Source organism: Rhinoraja longicauda, chromosome 15, assembly GCF_053455715.1.
Source record: "Rhinoraja longicauda isolate Sanriku21f chromosome 15, sRhiLon1.1, whole genome shotgun sequence".
NCBI classification, from domain to species: domain Eukaryota; kingdom Metazoa; phylum Chordata; class Chondrichthyes; order Rajiformes; family Arhynchobatidae; genus Rhinoraja; species Rhinoraja longicauda.
The window spans coordinates 12,998,671-13,023,132 of NC_135967.1; the positions used below are offsets into that span (position 1 = coordinate 12,998,671).

General features: G+C 44.8%; 1 protein-coding gene across 2 annotated transcripts in view; it reads right to left on the reverse strand.

Annotated features, from left to right (window-relative positions):
• Positions 1–24,462, reverse strand: part of aff2 (AF4/FMR2 family, member 2) — a 463,349-nt gene that overhangs the window by 324,590 nt on the left and 114,297 nt on the right. The window contains exons 2-3 of one of the 2 annotated variants that reach the window (XM_078412201.1): positions 16,051–16,171; positions 11,857–12,783 (exon numbers count right to left, since the gene is read on the reverse strand). In XM_078412201.1, the coding sequence (XP_078268327.1) occupies positions 11,857–12,783; positions 16,051–16,171 (1,048 nt within the window). Of the gene's footprint in view, positions 1–11,856; positions 12,811–16,050; positions 16,172–24,462 lie in introns of both variants that reach the window. The other variant, XM_078412200.1, reaches the window with a different exon arrangement.

Below are 24,462 nucleotides of genomic sequence, written 5' to 3' on the forward strand. Positions count from 1 at the left end.
TAGCCGGTAGAGCCGTTGCCTCACAACGTCGGAGACCCGGGTTCGAACCTGACCTCGGCTGCTGCTTGTGTGGAGTTTGCATGTGCGACCTGTGACCGCGTGGGTTTCCTCCGGGTGCTCTGGCTTCCTCCCGCATCACAAGGACGTGCGGGTCTGTAGTGTAATTGGCCTCTGATAAGTGGGTACAGGCAAGTGGGGGCTTTGATTGACAAATAGGTGGAGCAGTGACAAAGGCTAGAGATGAAAAGGAGACAAATGGATGTCAGATAAGGAGAGGAGCGGAGTGAAATGTAAACCAGGGGGGGGGGGGGGGGGGAGGGATCTACGTGGAAAGTGATGGGGAAGGAGAAAGTGAGGGGAATAGCAGGGAAATGGAAGACTCAGTAATGGGTGGGAGTGAGCAAATTAAAGAGGGGAAAGGAACGGGGGAAAAACAAAGAACTGAAGAGGCTGGTTTATACCAAAGATACACACAAAGTGCTGGAGTAACTCAGCGGATCAGGCAGCATCTCTGGAGGAAAAAGGATGGGTGACGTTTCTTCAGACTGGGGTCTGAAGAAGGGTCACCACCCAAAAAACGTCACCTACCCTTTGTCTCCAGAGATGCTGCCTGACCCGCTGAGTTACTCCAGCATTTGTGTCTCTCTCGGGGGTAAGGGGTGTTGGGAAATGGTGTGCTGAACCATTACGATGCTGAAAACACATCAAAAGCCCTCGGCTGGATGTGTGAAGCCTGCAAGGTGATTTAGAAATCTGTTCTCCCTTTCTAATGCACGTCACTAGGCGGGCAAGTCTGAGTGCCTTTGGAATGGCACAAATAATTTTCATAAATGAAGGATATGGATAAAAGGAGGATCTTGACCCGAAACATCACCTATTCCTTTTCTCCAGAGATGCTGCCTGACCCGCTGAGTTACTCCAGCTTTTTGTGTCTATCTTCTATTTAACACACCGGCTTGTTTCAGAAAGTGATTGCCTTAGGTAGGCCGGAGCCAAATTCCGTGCATAGGAACTATTGAGAACATTCCGGAAAAGACTTTCCGTTGGCTGGTATGGAATGTGTCCACTTCCTCTGGGCTTATAAATCACAGTAACATGGTGAATGCAAGCACAAGGGCCATGAGCAGTGAGAGATGTCTGAATAGTGCAGCAGAGAAGGCATATTGCAGTTTAGAGACATTGAAACAGGTCCTTCTGCCCACCTAGTCCATGTCGACCATCAATCACCCATCCACACTAGTTCTATATTATCCCACCTCCTCATCCACTCCCTACACACTAGAAGGCAACTTACAGAGGCCAATGAACCTACAAACCCACATATTGCTGGGATGTGGGAGGAAACCGGAGCACCCAGAGAAAACTCACATGGTCACAGGGAGATCATGCAAAGTCCACACAGATAGGACCCGAGATCAAGATCAAACCAGGGTCACTGGCGCTTTATATGTGTGTGTGTGTGTGTGTGTGTGTGTGTGTGTGTGTGTGTGTGTGTGTGTGTGTGTGTGTGTGTGTGTGTGTGAGAGAGAGAGAGAGAGAGAGAGAGAGAGAGAGAGTATGTTATAACATGAGGCTTTTATATTATATATTAAATATTAGTTATATATATAATAAATATATATACACACACAAAAGCACATGTAACCAGTATATGTTATCATATGATGTTTATATATTATATATTAAATATTAATTATATATATATTTTATTTTTGTATGTGTGTATGTGTAAATATATACATGTATATATCGTGTGTGCATGTGTGTGCATGTGTCTGTGTCCGTGTGTGTGTGCATGTGCATGTGCGTGTGCCTGTGTGTGTGTGTGTGCGCGCGTGTGAAAATAATAAATATATATATAGGTGAGGCTATCATATCTGACATTGGGAAATCCCTTAGTCACCAAACTTTTCTTGCTGCTTCCTTTGTCAATGCGCAATCTAGCCTTCATTTGCTTGGTGTTTATTTGCGATTCAAGAATTAATGTTGACAAAATGCAACCAGGCGTGAAAAATGATCAACTGCATATTTTGTCCCGCAGTAAAAATAAACAGGAACATCTGCAGCACAAACTGGTAAACGGCAAATACAATAATAAACCTTTTTCTCCTTTCTAACAAAAATACCATCTGCAGGCATGTGCAAGCCTTTGGTGGATATAAATAGGTCTTTGTACCACTTCCTTACATGCCACACTCAGAAAGCACCATCATCTCTGTAAGAGCCCGCTTCTCTCACAGTTATGGGCAAGGCTGCACAATGATTTGCATATTTTACACTCTATTAGCACAATTACTCAGCAAGTGAATCCCCGGGGACTAATAACTACACATTGTTTCCCTTCACTTCCTAAACTGTTATGTATTTTTAAAAGCACTTTATACCGATTGTAGATATTAATCTACCAGTAAACTACCGTCTAGTTTCATTGACTAATTTGTATGTTGTTTTGATCAACAGCGGAAAATAACCTGATGCATTATTCTTTCCCACTCCAGAGCTGCCTATCAGAATGAACGCAGTTGTTTAGCATGCTGATTGCAACACTGAGTGTTTCCCTTGTTGTACATCATTAAAGCTAAACAATTTATGAAGTGGAATTTGCATTGATATAATACTTTTCAAATATCGCACTGAAGCACTCCTGATGAAGTGAATCATTAAGCAGCCACAAATCGTCCCCACAAAACAACAGGAAATATCTTTTTTTGCAAGGTTAGTTGGTTATAAATATTATATAGCATTCCTGCATTTGGGGTGGTGCAGTGGCGCACCTGGTAGAGATGCTGCCTCACTGCTCCATAGACCCGTGTTCGATCCTGACCTCGGGTGCTGCCTGTGTGAGGTTTGCAAGTTCTCCCTGTGACCGCATGGGTTTCCTCCGGGTGCTCCGGGTGTGATATCTTCAGCTCAGACACAGAATAACAAGTTAACTCACTGCTGACCGGAACATGACTGCACAGCTGTACTGTGGTTTATTAAATCATTTACAATCCTCCAACCAAAGGTGGCGCTATTATAACTCCTTCCACCCTAATAAAAAAAAAATTTCCTGGTGGACATTTTGTTTTGAATATAACTAACAGTATGAAATTATTACAATCTTGTCTGATAGTTTACTTTTATATAACCTGAATAAAATGAGGGCATCATGCATATATGTTGCATATACAATGATATGTGCATTTCAGGAAATAACCACAAATGTAACCTAACCACTGGGTTTCTCCTTCTTTCTGGATATCTTCCCTGACCAAATGTTTCTGACTGTTTAGAACCACGGACTCATTTTAATCGAGTCTAGCCTTCCTTTTGAATTACATTCATAGATTCCAGTCCATCAGTCAATTTTGTTTGACTGTCAACCCCACTTGAACCTCCATTTTCAGGCTGATTCAAACTCTCACTAACTTGTGTACCTTCTTGTACCATTTCTGGTTCATCTGGTACCTGTACTAGAGTGGTAACCCAATTACCTGACTCGTCTAATTGGTCTGATTTCAACCCTGTCTGTGCTTGCATAGGCATGACATGGTCAATGTGTACTTTTCTGACCCTTCCACTTCCAAACATCTTGACCAAGTATGTCCGTGGTCCGCACTTTCTCACTACTCTTCCAGGTAACCACTTTGCCCACTTGTGATGATGGTTTTTCACCTTTACCTTCTGATTCAACTCAACACTCCTTTCCTTTACTCTACTTCCGTCATGATATGCTTTTTGTTTCTCCTGTTTCTCTTCTACTAGTTTGAGCCAAGTTTGGTTTCAACAGCGAAAACCTTGTTCTGGGTTTTCTTTTCAAGAACAGTTCAGCTGGTGTTTGACCAGTAGTGGTATGAGGTGTGTTTCGGTATGTAATCAGAAAGTTAGCCAGTTTGTGAAACAAAGCCAACTGTCTTTTCTTTGGATTTGGATCCAGCAGTTGTTTGACTAATGTACGCTTCACAATTTGCACTGTGCGTTCTGCTGCTCCATTGGACGCGGGATGGTATGGAGCTACTCTAGTGTGTTTTACAGCATTCCCTTTCATGAATTGTGCAAACTCTTGTGAACAGAATTGTGGTCCGTTATCAGACACAATTTCCTCTGGAAATAGGACGCAAACAACCCTCGCAAAATGTCTATCGTTTTGCTGGATGTTCGTTTTTTTCATCGAAAACACCTCAACCCACTATCAATCACAATGAACAATTGTTGCCCATCTAACTCTGCAAAGTCAATGTGTAATCTTTGCCACATTTTAACCGGCCATTTCCATGGCTGTAGCGGTACTGTGGGTGGATTCTTTCCAACTCTTTGACATGTTCTACACTCTTTCTCCGTTTGTTCTATGTCCTTATCTAGACCAGGCCACCATAGATAGCTTCTAGCTAGACTCTTTGTTAGACACATTCCCAAATGCTGATCATGAAGATCTTCTAGCAATTTTACTCCATATTTTTCAGGTATTACAACTCTCGCTCCCCACATGACACAACCTTGGTCTACTGAGAGTTCGTTCCTACGTACAAAGAATGGTTTCAGTTCTGCCTCTGAATTCGGCAATTTGTTTGGCCATCCATTTGTAATATATTCCTGCACTCTTGACAAAAATCTGTCAGCGCGAGTAGCCTTCCGAATGTCCCCTGATGTGAGAGGTAACTCATCTATATGAGAGAAGTAAAACAAGTCCTCTCTGTTTGGGGTAACCTCCGATTCCAAAGGTAATCTAGACATGGCATCAGCATTGCTGTGCTCTGCTGCCTTACGATACTGAAGATCATACTGGTATGCAGACAATATCAATGCCCATCTTTGCATTCTGGCTGCTGCCAGAGTTGGTATGTGTGCTTTTGGATTTAGGATCATTGTCAACGGCTGGTGGTCTGTCTCCATTACAAACCTTCTACCATACAAGTATTTGTGAAACATCCTAACGGCAAAACTCAATGTAAGAGCCTCTCGCTCTATTTGCGCATAATTTCTCTCACTGGCATTGAGTGTTCTAGACGCAAATGCTATTGGCCTTTCCTCTCCATTTTCTAACACATGAGAGATCACAGCACCATCACCGTATGGTGAAGCATCACATGCTAACTTCATTGACTTATTGACATTGTAATGAACGAGCATTGAACTCTCTGCCAACTGAGCTTTACATGACTTGAAAACTTGATCACATTTATGTGTCCACTTCCATGGTACATCTTTTCTCATAAGCTCATTCAAGGGATGTAAACAGGTGGACAGATTTGGCACAAACTTCCCATAATAATGCACTAATCCTAAAAAGGATCGGATCTCAGATATGTTTCTGGGAGTGGGCGCATTCTTGATCGCATCAACTTTACCCTTGGTGGGGTGTACCATCCTTGTCTATCTTATGACCCAAGTACTCTACCGAGTTCTGAAAAAACTCACATTTCTGTGCCATCACTCTTACTCTGTGTGTTTCAAGTCGTTTGAGTACCACTTCCAACCTTTCATCATGTGTCTGCCTGTCAGGTGCTGAGATGAGGATGTCATCCAAGTAACACACCACACCTTCAATTCACTCTAGAATTTGTGTCATTACCCCTTGAAAAATCCCTGGGGCTGATGATATACCAAATGGAAGTCTATTGAACTGAAACAATCCCAAATGCGTGTTAATAGTTAGCTTAGATTTAGATTCGTCATCTACACCTAATTGCAAGTAGGCATTTGTCGTCCATTTTTGTGAAGTCTTGGCCACCTGTGAGGGTGCTAAACAAATCCTCTGCCGTTGGTAGGGTATCTGGTCTGCTATCGTCAAGTACCTGGTTTACGGTCACCTTATAATCCCCACAAAGTCTAACACTACTATCAGGTTTAGGTACAATTACAATGGGTGTTGCCCATTCACTACTTTCTACCTTACTGATAATGTTCTCAGCTTCAAGTCTCTTCAGTTCTTTCTCAACCTTGTCCTTAAGAGCATACGGCACAACCCGTGGTTTGCAATGCACTAGTGTCGCATCCTGCTTCACGCGTACTTTTGCCTTTTACCCCTTGATTGGTTCTCCCTGGTCGCTAAACACCTTCAGATGTTGCTTGATTATGTCCTCCGGACATAATTGAATTCTTGATGAACGAGGAATATCCCGTTCCAGTTGAACTTCAAGATCTGCAGCCAATTCCGACCCAGCAACGCAGGTTTATCTCCCTTTACAACTACGAGGGGCAACTCCACCTGTTGCACCTTATACCTAACTGGCACATGTACTCATCCTAACACTGGAATCTTCTCTCCAGAGTAACCACGTAGCTCCATTCGCTTCGCTTCCTCAGCTTCTCCCGATACACCAATTCTGGAATCACGCTCACAGATGCTCCTGTGTCGACTTCCATGCTGACATGAGCTCCATTCAACTGGACTTGCACGGACACATTCTTTGTCTTCCGGTTTACTAGCTCATTGCTGCAGATGGTGTATATATCGAGAAACTCTTCCTCTGCCTGCAATTGATCCACAGAATGCAGTTTACTTGTTGTTGAACCTTTTTTCTGCTTAGCCTTTCGACAAGCTTTCGCTAGGTGTCCCATCTTGTGACACGAGTAACACTCTGCCTTGAAGAACAGACAAGACTGTGCTAGATGTGAGCCCAAACAGCGATAGCATGACTTTGCAGTCGTCTTGCAACCCTTCCATGGATAACGATTCTCTGACGTTTTGTCGACTTATTCGTCTTTAGTTTGCTGGACTGCAGCTTGTTCAACTCTTCCGCTGGTTGTCTAGAAGTTGCCTGACTTCTCTAGAACCCCTTTCTGCCATATCCATTGACAAAGCAGTTTTACAAGCTGTTTCAAAGGTCAGGTCATACACCATCATCAGCTTACTTCAGATCCGCTCACTTCTCAGTCCACACACGAAAAGGGTCTCTTAACGCCCGGTCAATGAATTGATAACCGCTTGAGTGTCACGATAAAATTACTAATATCCTCCTCTGGAAGTTGGCATCTCGTTCCAAAACGATAGCTTTCAGCTATTTCTAAGGGCTTAGGGTTATAATGTTCTGTTAACTTCTTCAGAATATCCTTCAAAGGCATGTCCTTTGGTTTGGCTGGAGCTAATAAATTCTTTACTGTATCATAAACATCGGGACCCATTTCAGTGAAAAGAATTGCTCTTTTCTTAGTTTGAGTCGCTTCATTCAACCGTCTTGAATCTGCATCAGAAGCTTCTACTTCAGTGATGTTTTTGCAGCAAAAAACATCTCTAAACGTTCGATGTACGCACTGAATGTTTCCCGGCTTTGCTGGAACTCACCCAATCTTCCGATATATCCACTGGACTCCGCCATTTTAGATTCTTTTTTTTAAGTCTCTTTGACACCAAAAGTTATACAACCTTCTCCATGCCTCTGTAGAATTCCTTATCTACACAACAAGTAAATCTGGGGAGTCGAAGATCCCACTCTCGTCGCCAATTTGTGATATATTGAGCTCAGACACAGAATAACAAGTTAACTTATTGTTGACCGGAACATGGCTGCACAGCTGCACTGTGGTTTATTCAATCATTTACAATCCTCCAACCAAAGGTGGCGCTATTACACCGGGTCCCTCCCACATGAGAAACACCTGCGGGTTTGTAGGCTAATTGGCTTCTGTAAATTGCCGCTAGTGTGTAGGGAGTGGACGTGAAAGTGGGATAACATAGAACTAGCGTGAGTAGGTGATCAATGGTTGGCATGGCATGGACTCGGTGGGCGAAGGGCCTGTTTCCCAGCTGTATTTTAAAACTAAACTAAATATCTTCAAAATAACATGGGATTTTTTCATCGATGATGTAGGCCAACTCATTCATAATTGACCCAGTGCTGCAAGGCCGCTGGGCATTAATGCAAGAAAATAAGAAATGCATAACTCCTTGGGCCAAGATCAGACTTGACATTTCCAGAGACTTGAAACTTTAAAATTGTAACAGGGCACCAAAACCAGACGACTCATAGAACACAGAGCAGGCAAGAGCATAGCACTGGAACAGGCCCTTCGGCCCACAATGTATGTGCCGAGCACATATCTTATATCTACTGCATATAATCCACATTCCCCCATTCCCTGCATGTTCACGTACCTATCTATGTCTCTTGTTGTGTGCTGTCCTAGAAGAGGTTCTTCTATAATCTACTGCAATCGTTCCACTCTTTGGATTGATCAATAGATTAAAAGACACAGCATGGAAACAGCCCCTTTGGCCCAACGAGTCAACTTCGACCATCAATCACCCGTTCACACCAGTTCTATGTCATCCCACTTTCTCATCCACTCCTTACCCATTGGGGGCAATTTACAGGGGGCCAATTAACCTACAAAAACCCGCACGTCTCTGGCACTGTGAGGCAGCAGCTCTACCAGATGCACCCCGCCCGGTGCTACTCTCTACACTTTTGGTATGATTTGACTGAATGGCATGCAAAATGAAGCTTTTCTTTGTATCTCGGGAAACATGACAATAATAGACTTTACGAAACATAGAGAACGCATATGGCCTTTGTGCAACATTGCATCTGCTGACAGTGCAGCACCCCCTCAGTACCAGTGGAACTTTGGGCTTCAATAAAGGAGCCCAATTCACGGCAGAGAAACAGCAGAAGGGGTTTCCCTCGATTGACTAAAAACTAAAAAACAATTTCATCCTCAGTACTTTATTCCCCACAGTGCTCTTGAGTTTTTCCACCATCAGCAAACACATTCCAGGCTGACGTTTCTTGCCAGATTCCAGTCCAACTCACCCTGAGGTACTGGCCTTTACAGCCTTTGCCTGCGTATAAATCAGCCTAACACGATTCCTACACGGTGAGTTAAATTGGAAGCTCCACACAGTCACTTTATACACTGATGAGCCAAAACATTATGACCACCTGCCTAATGTGCTGTTGGTCCTCCGTGTGCCGCCAAAACAGCGCCGACCCGTCAAGGCATGGACTCTACAAGACCCCTGAAGGTGTCCTGTGGTATCTGGCACCAAAACATTCACAGCAGATCCTTCAAGTCCTGTAAGTTGTGAGGTGGAGCCGCCGTGGTTCGGACTTGTCGATCCAGCACATCCCACGGATGCTCAATTGGATTGAGATCTGGAGAAATTGGAGGCCAGGGCAACACTGTGAACACTTCATCATGTTCCTCAAACCATTCCCGAACTATGTGTGCAGTGTGGCAGGGCACATTATCCTGCTGAAAGAGGTGACTGCCATTGGGGAATAGCATTGCCATGAAGGGGTGTACCTGGTGTGCACCGATGTTTAGGTTGGTAACATGTGTCAAAATGACACCCACATGATTGGCCAGACCCAGGGTTTCCCAGCAGAACATTGCCCAGAGCATCACACTCCCTCCACCGGCTTGTCGTCTTCCCACAGTGCATCCTGGTGCCATCATTTCCCCTGCTAAACGGCGCACACGTACACGGCCATCCACGTGATCTAAAGGAAAACGGGACTCATCGGACCAGGCGACCTTCTTCTACTGTTCCAAGGTCCAGTTTCGGCGCTTGCCTGCCCAATGTAGGCACTTTCGACGGTAGACAGGGGTTATCATGGGCACTCTGACTGGTCTGCGGCTACGCAGCCCCATACGCAGCAGGGTGCGATGCACTGTGTGTATTGTGACACATTCCTTCCGTGACCACCATTAAAATTTTCTGTGACTTGTGTCACAGTAGACTTGTATCAGTTCGGACCAGATGGGATAGCCTTCGTTGCCCTCGCGCATCGATGAGCCTCGGGCGCCCAAGACCCTGTCGCCGGTTTGTTGTTTGTCCCTCCTCGGACCACTGTCGGTAGGTACTCACCACTGCTGACCGGGAGCACCCCACAAGCCTTGCCATTTCAGAGATGCTCTGACCTAGTCGTCTGGCCATAACAATTTGGCCCTTGTCCAAGTCGCTCAAGTCTTTACTCCTGCCCATTTTTCCTGCATCCAACACATCAACTTCAAGAACTGACTGTTCACTTGCTGCCTAATATATCCCACCCCTTGACAGGTGCCATTGTAACAAGATAATCAATGTTATTCACTTCACCTGTCGGTGGTCATAATGTTTTGGTTCATCGTTGTCTCTGACTGACATTTAAGAGGAGATTTTGTTGATGACTTGACAAGACATGGAAAGGGAGGAGAGAGGAAAAAGTGATTTATGTGTCAGTACTATCTGCTGCCAACTGTTTGTGAGGTGGTCTGTGTACACGTATTTGCATCTGTGAGCTTGTGCATGTGTATGTGACTGTATATGTGTGTGTGTGCATGTAAGTGTGTGTGTGTGTGAATACACAATTTTGTATCTATGAGTTTGTGCATGTGTATCTGTGTGTGTGTGCGTGCATATGTGTGCCTGTGTATGCGCATACATATTTTTGCATCTATGAGTTTGTACATGTGTATGTGCATGTGCCTGTGCCTGTGTGTGTGTGTGTGTATGTGTATGTGTGTGTGTATGTGTGTATATATATATGTATATGTGTGTATATATGTATATGTGTCTGAATGCATGCACATACGTATCTGTGCACATTTGTGTGTCGGTCTATACTTGCATTTGTGTATGTGCGTGCATGTGTGCATCTGTAAGTGTGTGTGTGTGCCTGTGCGAGTGTGCGTATGGAAAGGCACTGTATGGAAGTAGTGTGGTATGCAAGATTAATTTTTGTTCATTAATTGTCCCTGCAGTTTTAGGCGGGACCTCTCAAGTCCTGTTCCTGCACAGAATTTTACTGATCACTGTCTTGTGTAATCAAGGTGTAAATTATGTTTTTGTCTGAGCAAGCAAAGTTTTCACTGTACTTGCGCATGTGACAATAAACTCGACTTGAATTGACACGACCTTAGTTTAGAGATACAGGAAACCAGAGCTTCCCGGAGAAAACCCACGCAGGTCACGGGGAGAACATACAAATTCCGTACAGACAGCGCCCATAGTCAGGGTTGAACCTGGGTCTCTGGCACTGTAAGGCACCAACCGCCAAAATCACTGAACTAATCTCAAAGCCAGACGTGATGTGCACAGATTGTATTATTGCATTGCAGATCACAATATCTGTGATATGTTTTTGTTTGTTTTTGTTTTTGTTTATCAGTTTTTGTTTGTTTGTCAGACCGTATTTTGTTTGTCAGCTACATGTATCAAGGGATGAGGAGGACAGATAGGACCAGGAAGATGAAGGTGAGACATTGAGAGGTTAAACATCCTTTCTTGGCAATCCTGTTTTACGTGGGAAAGAACAGCAGCATGTAAATGTCCGAGCTAACCAATCTTTTGACAGTCCCAACCTTTTTAGTCTCTGACCTTTCAAATAAACTGCAGTGATTCAAATCCATTCTGGGTCCATTAAGCAACACTCCATGATTGGTAGCACTGTAATCTTTCACCGTAACCATTTCTGATATAGAATGATTGACTTCTGACATCAAATAGCTTTTCCATGCATTGCAGCGCTCAAAGATCTCACGGCAACAAGCTGTAATCTGCTGATCAAACTCAAATTACAATATGGGCCTGTTATAACCAAAGATACTAGAGGAACAAGATGGACCACTCCGTTGAAATCGCGTATACTGAAGTGTAGTACGCAAAGGAGCCATTTTAGTAAGCAAAACCCGCCGTTCACTATGCCTCTCGCAGTGTAATCAGCGTTTTGGGAGAACAGCATGTGTGATGATATCATTAAAATGCAGAATATATCTCATCTATCAACTCACAGATTTTTGTTATTTTTCTTTTAAAATGTTTCTGCAATTCTCTGCCTACTAAAATGGCACCATGACCAACTACGGTTTTTAGGGTGGAGTGGTCTATCTTGTTCCTCTAGTATCTTTGGTTATAACCCCAGGCTTGTAAATGCAGATGTATCTGCTTACCTCTCCCGGTTGAGGGATCGTCAGCTTTGGTAACTTGCACTTGGAGGTTGTCGTGCTGGGTTTCACATCCAGGAGGCTTCCGAACGCCTGGTTACTGAAAACATCCTCGATTTCCATCAGGGGTTTTAGCTCTGGTGACTCAATGGGTGCTTGTTCCTGCCCGTCCATTGGCCTGACGTAGGCGGTGGGCTTCTGCTGAAGCACGCTGGACTTGGAGTGGAGTCCCGGCAGGAAGTTCTGGCTGGAGAGAGCGCTGCCGCCGGGAATCAGGGAGGTGGAGGGGAGCGGCGAACCGCAGGAGTAGGAGCCGGTGTCGGTGTCAGTGGGGGACTTCACGTGGCAGCCGTCTTTGTAGGAGTGATCGCCGCCGGCCGGCTTGGAGTGGCCGTGCCGCTTGGAGCGCGAGGCGGTGCTGGGGCTCGACGACTGAAGCTTCATGCAGTCGTCCACACTGGCCTGCAGGTCACTTTTGTGCAGCTCGCTCTGACCGGCGTGCGGGTCGCCGTACCTGTCCTGGGACTGTTCGTGGGCGGCCGGGTGCTTCTCCCTGCCCTGCTGGTTGCCCGGCTGGCTACCGGACTGCAGGCCGTGTCCGGCGGCCGACCCGTGCCCACTTCGGGACCACTCCACCCGCGACTTTTTGCTGGGGTGCCCGTGCAGCAGCGTGGAGCTCAACGACAGGCACGAGGAAGGCGGGGGCATGCAGGAGGAAGGGTGATTGCCACTTTGGTGTGACGCCACCACCTTAGTCCTGGGCTCGCTGAAGAAACTCGGCTCCATCTTATCTGTGGGGGTCTGTGGGATCAGGGACTTGGGGATGCCCACGAGGTGACTCTGGTTGGAACGGTTGGTCAACAGGTCCTTCATCTCATCGTAGTTCCCTAAAGTGTTCTGCACACGGCTAGAAAGCGCATCACCTTTGCTGGTCTGAAAGATATTAGACGGCATACAAAACTGGACAATAATTATTTTAAAAGCACAGCAGTAAACCCTTGCAATACATTTCTTCATCCCTCCCAAACAGAAAACATTTGTACATCACATACTTAAAGCTCACAAAATAGACCTTTTAAATATCCCAATATAAAAATGATAAATCCGATTCATTATTAGGATGTGTTTGGTGGAAGGGAAGGGTTTCATCTCTGGTCCATAATGGTTAATGCTTGACCCCAGAGAGCAGATGATTCTTAACTAGTTAGTTAGTTTAGTTTAGTTAGTTTAATCAGCTCTTTAGTTTAGTTAGTTTAGTTTATTGTCACATGTACCGAGGTACAGTGACAAGCTCGTATTGTTGCGTGCTATCCAGTCAGTGGGAAGACAACACATGATTACAATCAAGCCGTCCACAGTGTAAAGATTCATGATAAAGGGAATAACGTTTAGTGTAAGATCAAGTCCAATTGAACATAGTGCAGGGGTCCCCAATGGGGTAGATGGTAGATCAGGACCACTCTAGTGGGTGATAGGATGGTTTAGTTGCCTGATAGCAGCTGGGAAGAATCTGGAGGTGTGTGTTTTCAAGCTTCTGTACCTTCTGCCTGATGGGAGAGGGGGGAAGGAGGAAGTGTCCAGGGTGAGACTGGTCCCTGATTATGCTGGTGGCCTTGCCGAGGCAGCGTGAAGTGTAGATGGAGTCAATGGAAGGGAGGTTGGCTTGCGTGATGGTGTGGGCTGCACCATTAGCCTCACACCAAAGCATTGTACTGGGGGAGAGCTCTCTGCACCGCAGACGGATAATATATAGAGCCCAGCCTCCCGAAAAGGCAAAATGAAAGGGTTAGTTTGGGATTGGCAAACAGAAGTATCAGATGTTGCCGACTTTTCTCCATCGTCACTGATAATGCCGGAGGATGTCAATTTAATCCTGGGTAGATCATACATATAGGCCTCTGGACAGCTGCCAAGGGCACAATTTCCTTTGAAGAGTGTTGGCTAAAAGACAGCAGAGTGCAACACCCTTTGAAAAAAAGCTTTGATTTTCTTCGCTCTCCCTCTTTTAAAAGAACGGGAATAATACCATGAAGGAGGAGGAGTCTGGGGTGGAACGGCACACAAGTTGGCTACTTAAATTGTACCAGCTATGAAGAAACAAATTTGTAAATGTGTACATTTATCAACACAGAGGGCGGCACGGTGGCGCAGTGTTAGAGTTGCTGCTTTATAGCGCCAGAGACCTGGGTTCGATCCTGACCATGGGTGCTGTCTGTATGGAGTTTGTACGTTCTCCCTGTGACCACCAGGGGTTTTCTCCGGTGGCTCCGGTTTCCCCCCACACAACAAAGACATACAGGTTGGAAGGTTAATTGGCTTCGGTAAAATTGAAAATTGCCCCCAAGTGTGTAAGATAGTGCTAGTGTACTGGGTACATTGCACTAGATAGTGCTAGTGTACAGGGTACATAGCACTAGATAATGCTAGTGTACAGGGTACATAGCACTAGATAGTGCTAGTGTACTGGGTACATAGCACTAGATAGTGCTAGTGTACTGGGTACATAGCACTAGATAGTGCTAGTGTACTGGGTACATAGCACTAGATAGTGCTAGTGTACAGGGTACATTGCACTAGATAGTGCTAGTGTACTAGGTGCATAGCACTAGATAGTGCTAGTGTACTGGGTACATAGCACTAGATAGTGCTAGTGTACTGGGTACATTGCACTAGATAGTGCTAGTGTACTGGGTACATAGCACTAGATAGTGCTAGTGTACAGGGTACATTGCACTAGATAGTGCTAGTGTACTGGGTACATAGCACTAGATAGTGCTAGTGTACTGGGTACATTGCACTAGATAGTGCTAGTGTACTGGGTGCATAGCACTAGATAGTGCTAGTGTACTGGGTGATTGCTGGTTACTGCGGACCTGGCGGGCCGAAAGGCCTGTTTCCACACTGCATCTCTAAAATCTAAGTCTAAAGATAGCATCTTAAAACTCTGGTCCGCACTGATTCACACCGTTAATTACTCTCCTTAGTGCGTATGATAGTGCTGGTGTATGGGGAAATCGCTGGTCGACATTGACTCGGTTGGGCGAAAGTCCTGTTTCCGCGCTGTGTCTCTAAACTAAACTAAAATCTTCTCGGCATCTGCAGTGTCACACTGCACACCTCCTCCTTGTCAGAATCACAATGGAACTGATTTAACAACACACAACTTAAGACATTGATCAATGCCCGAACACATAATGTTCATCAATCTTTCCCATTAGCTATTAAGAGAGGGTGAGCCAGTTGCTTTTTACACCTAGACTGTAGCTCACTCTCTCATCAATGAGCAAAGCTTTTAATTCAATTGCAGCTTCTTTTAAAAACAGCTTTTTAACCTCAATATGGTATCTGAGAAGACAATACCATTGCACCCTGCATATCCCACCCTGGGCGTCTGCTATTTCAGATTCCTAACCCTCAAGACCCATTTCCCAAATTTCCTGCTTCCCTTGTTGACACTCCGAGCAGAATTTCCAGTCAGGAAGATGGAACATGATTCTAATTATGGATCAAAACAAATTTGGGGACTGTGAATGTGCCGACCTCTTCACGCATTACTCAAAGGTTAGAGGGAGAAGGCAGGAGAATGGGGTTGAGAGGGTAAAATAGATCAGCCACGATTGAATAGCGGAACAGACTCGATGGGCTGAATGGCCTAATTATGCTCCTATGTCTAAGCATCTTATGAAATTTTAAAGTAAATACTGCGTCCAGATTCATTAACGGTGTGAATCAGTGCATACCAGAGTTTTAAGATGCTATCTTTAGACTTAGACTTTAGAGATACAGCGTGGAAACAGGCCCTTTGGCCCACCGAGTTCGCCATAACTAGTGGTCACCCCATACACTAGCACTATCCTGCACACTAGAGACAGCTTACAATTTTACCGTAGCCAATTACTCTACAGACCCGCATGTCTTTGGAGTGTGGGAAGAAACCAGTGTACCCGGAAAAAACCCATGCGGTCACAGGGAGAACGAGCAAACTCCGTACAGACAGCACCCATGTTCAGGATCGAACCTGGGTCTCTGGCGCTCGAAGGCAGCAACTCTACCGCTGGGCCCCTGTGCGACTCGGTAACTATTGCCACAGTTTCTCCATTCTGAGTGTGCAAACAAGTGGAAGTAAGGGACCAGCTAACCACCACCACTACCTCAACGATACCAAATGTCAGCTGTAATAACACATTTTCACCAGGCTACCTTGTAGGGTTCACCGAATAGATTAAAACTTGAGGCAAACAGATCTTCATCTTGATGGACTTCCTGATTCCGTCTCTCCCATTCTTTTCTCCTCAGCGCGTTTCGGTCCTGTTCGTAGTGACTGCAACAGACATTGGAGAGAGGTCATTAATAGGCGCGAATTTCCCCGAGATCCCTGCAGAGCCCACTGGGTGGGTCTCTGTGACAGACGATGGAGCACAGCGCAGTCTGAAGAAGGGTCCCAACCCGCAACGTCACCTATCCACGATCTCCAGAGGTGCTGCCTGACCCGCCGAGTTACTCCAGCACTTTGGGTTTTCTTTTGTAAACCAGCATCTGCAGTTCCTTGTTTCTACAGGAACAAGCCCTTCAGCCCACCATGACAGTGTGGAACATGATGCCAAGACCATCTCTTACGTATGTGCACATAATCCATACCCCTCCAACTCCCTGCATAACAATATGCCTATCCATATACCTCTGTGTACATTAACGATATCACTATAATTCCCAGCGTATCCATATGCCTACGTGTACATAATCCAATTGCCTCCAACCCACATATCTATATACCTATTCAAAAGCCTCTTAAGTGCCACTATCGTAAATGCTTGTCAAATGCCGCAACCACATCTGTCTCCACCATCACCCTAGGCACCCACCATCCTCCGGCTGAAAAACTTGCCCCGCGCATCTCCTTTAAACTCTCCCCCTTCTCACATTAAAGCTACCCCCTCTAGTCTTTGATTTTTCCACCCTGTGGGGGGGGGGCGGAAAAGATTCTGACTGTCTACCCTTTCTGCGCCTCCCGTAATTTCATACGCGATGGATGGATCGTTACCGTTAGGACCCTCGATGCCTGGAGCGACCTGCCTGCTGGAAGAAGAAGCGGAGGGGAGCGGAGGGCGGATGGGGACGGGGAGGTGGAAAGGGGCGCGGCATCGAGACGGCTCGAGCCGCGAAGGAAAATGCACAAACAGAAGAGGTGGCAGGTTCCAACTTGCTGTGACAACCCTCGGGGGACACGCAGCACGGGACACTTCTGTGTATTGTGCCTGCATTGATTTGTTGAGAGCTGCTGGCTGCGCTCGGTATCAGTTAATTAGCGTACAAATTCGAGATGACAATTTAAATAGTAGATTGCACACGCTGATGTTATCTGTGGCAAGGGTAAAAAAAAAAGCACTACATCTGCTGCCTTTTGCACAGCTTGAATAACCAATATTAATATCAGGCGCAAAGGTAAAACTTCCCAGCTGAAGTTGAAAAATCATCAATGCGCTCCAACCAATTTTCTGGCGTTGTGAATAAATGCACTGACGGTCTCACACGATGAGGTGTAATAAAGAAGGAACCTCGGAGCTCCAAGGATTAAATACTACAGCAATCCCTCTTTCAGCGTTAAAATGTTAATTATTAATTTGAAACAGCAGCTAATTAAACTTGTGGTTGATCATTTAGCCTCTTTGTTCTGCTCCTTGCTGAATGTTTACACTGATGGTAAGCATGTTAACTGTAATCAGCCATTCAGAGCTATCAAAGGGAGGGTGATTCTGTTTTGTTCTCTTGAATCTGTTTGTCCTTCTCACCACACACAAAACCCATATAACAACGGGCCTGATCTCTGCTGGAAGAATAACAAAACCTGAAGAAGGCTCCCGACCCAAACCCTCACATCCGTGTCCTCCAGAGATGCTGCCTGACCCGCTGAGTTACTCCAGCGCTTTGTGTCTTTTTTTTTAATGTAACAGAGTTATCAGCCCTCACTGAAGATAGTCACAAAATGCTGGAGGAACTCAGCGGGTCAGGCAGTATCTCTGGAGAAAAAGGATGGGTGACGTTTCACGTTTTCTCCACTAAGTTACTCCAGCATTTTGTGTTTATCTTTGGTGTAAACCAGCATCTGCTGTTCCTTCCTACACATATCGGCCCCCACTGTATGTTCTAAATGCCATATTCTGTTACACACCACACCTTATCATGGTACGTGATACAATATCACACAGTGGCGCAGCAGTAGAGTTGCTGCCTTGCAACACCAGAGACCCGGGTTCGATCCTGACCATGGGTGCTGTCTGTACGGAGTTTGTACGCTCTCCATGTGACCGTTCCTTCGGGTGCTACAGTGTGTAACAGAAAGTGGTGTTTAATTCACACCCTAGTGCCATTGGCCACATACACAGGCTGCACCTCGTCTTTGTCTTTTTGAAGAGCATTTGTTTCTGCCCAAAAACGTACTGCAGAAAAACAATTAGAACATAAAACAATGAACAGTACAGCCTAAGAACAGGCTCTTTGGCCCACAATATCCAAGCTGAATATGATACCAGTTTAAACTGTTCTTCTCTAATACCCCTCCAATCTCTGCAGGTCCATGTGCCGATCTAAAAGCCTCTTAAACACCATTATTGTATATGCGTCCCCCCTTATAGCAAGTTCCAGGCACCCTCTGTGTAAAAATAATTGCCCCACAAATCTCCTTTAAACTTTGCCCCTCTCACCTCAAAACTATGCCCTCTAGTCTCTGACATTCACACCCTGGGGAAAAAGGTTCTGATTGTTTACCCTAAATATGCATCTCAGAATTTTATAAACTTCTATCAGATTTTCGCTCACCCTCTGACACTTCAGAGTTAGTCACGAGTCGTGAACAAAATGTTTTATCTATGTGGTCATTGTAAATCCAGAGACAATCAGCCTTTCTGACCCAGAGTCAGAACAACCTAAAATTGCCAATCTTATTCCTACATGTAGTACATTTTTTGCTGGAGGTGATTTAATCAATGAAGAAGTCTCGACTCGAAACGTCATTTATTCCTTTTCTCCAGAGATGCTGCCAGACCCGCTGAGTTACTCCAGCATCTTGTGTGTATCTTTGGTGTACACTAGCATATGCAGTTCCTTCCTAAACATTTAAAAAACTGTGCCCTTTTTTTCTTAATTTTTCCCACTCTTCTCTGTTTTCAAGCACTATTTTTCCCTCTCTTTGCTTCTCTTTTCTGTTCCCATTTTGCCTCTAATTCATTATTTTTCCACACGTTCCTCTATTTAAACACAAGGAATTCCAGATGTTGGTTTGCAAAACAAGATAAACTAATCTCCTCAGCCTGCACATGATCCAAATCACTCCAGTCCTTGCACATCCGTGTACAGTACTTATCTAAAAGCCTCTTTAGTGCCCACTACCTTTTGTGCATCACACCTCCTCTGGCAGTCTGAGGAAAGGGACCACTCCTGAAACGTTGCCTGTTCATGTCCTCCATTAATGCTGCCTAGATTACTCCAGCACTTTGTGTCTTTGTTCCTCTAGTTCTTCCTCAATCTTTAAATTTCATTGGATAGATAATATCAGGGGGTGGAACAGTAGCATAACGGTAGAGTTGTTGCCTTACAGCACCAGACACCATGGTTCAATCCTGATTATGGGTACCTTCTGTATGGAGTTTGTGCGTGGGTTTTCTTCACACTCCAGACATATAGGTGTGTAGGTTAATTGGCTCCTGTAAATTGTCCCGAGTGTGTAGACTAGTGCTAGTGTACGGGTTGATCGGTGGTTGGCACGGACTCGGTGGGCCGAAGGGACAGTTTCAGCGCTGTATCTCTAAACTCTAAAGTCTCAATCTCGAAGCTCAGGGAACTCCTAAGACATCCTAAAGATACAAGGAACTGCAGAAGCTGGAATCTTGCGCAAACCACAAAGTGCTGAAGGAACTCAACGGGCCAGGCAGCATCTGTGGAAGAAATGGACAAACAACATTTCAAGTTGGGACACTTCTTTCTGAGACATTCTTCTTGCATGCCATTTGTCGTGGAGCATTAATCCATTCAAATCAAAGGAGGTGTGTGTGTTTTGGGTTACATACGGCACAGTGGCGCAGCTGGTAGAGCTGCTGCCTCACGGCTCCAGAGACCCGGGTTCGATCCTGACCTCGGGTGCTGTCTGTGTTGAGTTTGCACGCCGTCCCTGTGACTGTGTGGGTTTCCTCTTGGTGCTCGGATTTCCCCCCACATCCCAAAAATTGTGAAGGATCGTTGGTTAATTGGCCTCTGTAAATTGCCCCAAGTGTACTGGGAGTGAATGAGAAAGTGCGATAATATAGAAACAGTGTGAACGGGTGTTCAGTGGTCGGCATGGACGAAAGTACCTCTTCCCATGTTGTATCATTCGATCAATTCAATCAATTATAATCATGAAGGGAGTATCTACCGTTCCCCGAGCCCCACATAGACTGAATCCCCTCCACACCAATATATGGACTCACTCCAAGTGACAGTGCACAAGAGCTGTAAGTTGTACAGCACATGAAGAAGATGCAGACACAAGGAACTACAGATGCTGGTTTACCAAATCATGGGAGTAACTCAGTGGGTCAAGCAGCATCTCTGGAGATCATGGATACATGATATTTCAGGCCGGGACCCTTCTTCAGACTCCAAGAAGACTACACATGAAGGAGGAGAATGGCGCTCAGAGCTTCATCCATGAATCCAGCCATATATGGCCCGATAAACACAATAAAAGAGCAGCAAAAGTAAAAGGAAAGACTTTTATACGGGAGGGCAAATGGAACTAGCTTGGTCTCTTGGATAAGTTGGGCTGAAGGGCCTATTTCCCTGCCACAAGACTCTGACTCCATATGTTATTTTACCAGCAAGATACCCTGAAATATCCTTGGAGTTTAGCAACAAATAATTACGATATTCCCATGACAATTTTTTCTGTCCCCTATTGTAACACAGACAATAGCTTCTTTATTTTGAACGGGTTTAACACCCAATTACAAATGAAATACAAGGAAAATATCCTAGGAGTTCACCATACATAGATCTGTCAACGGTAATTTTAACAGTTGGACTTTTTGAGCAATGCAGCCTGCTTGTTTAGGGGATTTCTAAAATAAGTGAAACTAGATTTTGAAGGGATAATGAGGTCACAATGCAATAATTAGTGAATAATATCACTGAGGATTAGATCAGGCATGTTATAGAGTCAAGAACATTAAGCTACTATGTTCATAACTTTGTCACTCTATTGATAAGTTTATTGTTGTCTTTGTGGTTTGCCCTGTTTGAATGGTTTGGAGTATATATTTTAAAATATATTTGCTGTTTGACGAATGTTTCTTTCTAATAATGAGTACACAAGCATATGTTTACTTCTTTTTAATTAACTTTAAATTGGCAGCTGAAGCAACAGAGCTATAATTAAAACAATGCCAGCATTAGATTCTAATCTTCACTGCTGTGAAATCCATGTCTCCATGGTGTCAATTTGTGTTTGATATCATTTCCGTGAGGGCATTAACCAGGGTGGTGCTTTCTGAAGAGAAAGTATCTCGATAGCTAAAATTAAAATAAAGTAATCAGAAATGGTGGCGCAGCGGTAAAGTTGCTTCCTTACAAAGCCAAAGATCGGAGTTCAACCCTGATTACGGGTGCTGTCCGTACAGAGTTTGTACGTTCTCCCTGTGACCACGTGGGTTTTCCCCAGGTGCTCCGGTTTCCTCCCAAACTCCAAAGATGCGCAGGTTTGTAGGTTAATTGGCTTCTTTAAATTGTCCCTAGCATGTAGGATAGTGCTACTGTATGGGGTAATTGCTGGTCGCCGAGGACTCGGTGGGACAAAGGGCCTGTTTCCAAGCTGTATCTCTAAAGTCTAAAGTCTAAAATCTTGTTGTGTGGGGGAACAGACTACAGCTGCATATCGCACCTCGTCCCTGGTCCAAGTTTAGATTCAGGTTTATTATTATCACGTGTGCCGAGGTACAGTAAAATGCTTTGTATTACATGCTGATCAGATAATACTCTACAGAAATACAATCCAGTCAAACTCAAGTACAATAGGTAGAACAAAGGGGAAGTTACAGAGTGTAGAGTATAGTTCCCACATTGTAGTGCATCCATTAAACAGACAAAGTCCAATGTCCGCAATAGAGTAGAGATGAACCAGGGAATGCACCAGCTGATGGAAGGACCGTTTAGAAGCCTGATGACACAGGGGAAGAAGCTCTTCTGGTGGTGCGGACTTTCAATCTTCTGTATCTTTTGCCTGACAATAACTGGGAGAAAACGGAATGTCCAGGGTCGGACAAGTCTTTGATTACATTGGCGACTTTTCCGATGCAACCTGAAGTGTAGGTGGAGTCAATGGAACTGTTCAAGAAACATTTAGACAGGTACATGGGTAGGATAGGTTTAGAGCAAAATTGGCCAAACGCAGGCAGGTAGGACTAGTGCAGATGGGATACCTTGGTCAGTGTGAGCAAGTTGGGCTGAAGGGCCTGTTTCCATACTGTATGATTCTAAGACACATTGGCGTAGTAGTAGAGTTGCTACCAGAGACCCGGGTTAGATCCTGACTACGGTGCTGTCTGTATGGAGTTTGTACGTTCTCCCTGTGACCGCGTGGGTTTTCTCTGGGTGCTCCGGTTTTCTCCCACACTCCAAAGACGTGCGGGTTTGTAGGTTAATTGGCTCTGGTAAATTTGTAAATTGACCCTCGTGTGTAGGATAGTGTTAGTGTACGTGGTTCGCCGGTCGGCGCGGACTCGTTGGGCCGAAGGACCCGTTTCTCTAACCAAAAGGAATCACAATTTCCCTCCGAATGCCCTCACTGTCTTTCCAGCTTAATACGTTACTCTGAATAATGGTCTTAAAGGAATTCATCTGGTTTGGATCAAAGACATCCTCATTATGAAGCCTCCACTGAAACCGTCGGGGGACTAACCTCTGAGGAAGCAAGCGTTAGTATTCACAGAAGACATTGAAACAAGTTAGAATTACTTTGTTATAGGTGAGATATGACAATGGCCAGAATTTGTCACAAATCCAATTGCAGTTAAAACTGAAAACATACTGTCTACAATACTGTTTAATGTTGATGAATAGTAGTCTTAACCCAACAATATCGCAGCAGTTAATGTCACCGACTCTCAATTCATTCTCACTGATTTGGGCACCAACATACAGAATTTTGGATCTAGATTTCATTATGTACTTATGAAGTGTCCCATCTCCATTATTTCACATAATGCAACATCCTTCAATGTATTATGGCCCAATCTACTCCAGCCATTTGGAGATGCGGCCTCAGAATACTCATTGAACGTCTATTAGTCTTCTGACTCACACTGACCTACAACTCTACAAATGGCAATATATTCCAGCTTGGCTTGCAAGTTACATTCTCTGTGGACTAAAACATTCTCGAGACAAATTAATTAACTTAAACGGGTCAAGCAGCCAAGTGATTCAGTTAAACTCTGTTCAGAGATACAACATGGAAACATGCAATTCGGCCCACCGACTCTCCGCTGACTAGTTCACTCGTCCTATCCTACACATTCGGGACAATTTACAGAAGCCAATTAACCTACAAACCTGCACGTTTTTGGAATGTGGGGGGAAACCGGAGCGCACAGAGAAAACCCATGCGGTGACAAGGAAGGAACGTGCAAACTCCATAGATTCAGCACCCGTAGTAAGGATACTGTAAGACAGCAACTCTACCACTGTGCCACACATTTTTAACAATGTGTGTCTTCTGAAACAATACTCGTCTTAATAATTTGGAACACTTTGTTTTGTTTTAGAATATTCCATTTGTTTGGAGATTTTTCAAAAACATCTACTATTTGGCAGCTCCCACAGTAGAGGGCCAGTGTTTAAAAGACCTGTAGTTGACACTCAATGCATTCCTGGGCATAAAACATTGAGGTGCTACATACAAAGGGCCAGCTCCAAGTATAGGGGAAATGTGCAGGGCAAGCTGATTTTTACACAGAGGGTGGTGAGTGCCCGGAATGCACTGCCAGGAGTGGTGGTGGAGGAGGCAGATGTTTTAAGAGGCTTTGAGATAGGTACATGCATGGAGTCATATAGTCATACAGTGTGGAAACAGACCCTTCGGCCCAACTTGCCCACACCAACCAGCATGCCCCATCTACACTAGACCCACCTGCCTACGTTTGGCCCACATCTCTCTAAACGTATCGTATCCATGTACCTGTCCAAATGTTTCTTAAACCTTGCGATTGTACCGGCCTCAACTACCTCCTCCAGCAGCTCATTCCATATACCTAACACCCTTTGTATAAAAATGTTGCCCCTCAGGTTCCTACTCTTGGTAAAGGACTCTGTGCATGTATCCTATGTATTCCTTTCATGATCTGATACACCTCTATAAGATCATCCCTGCTGTCAGTGGTGGTGATGGAGTATGATATGATAGTAGCATTTATAGTAGGCTTTAAGATAGGCACATGGATAAGTAGGCAGAGTTTAACTAATCTCCTGCGATCCAAGGAATAGAGTCTTAGCTTGCTGGACCTCTCTTTATAACTCAGGCCCTCAATTCCTGGCAACATCCTCGTAAATCTTCTCTGCACCCTTTCCAGTTTAACAACATCTTTT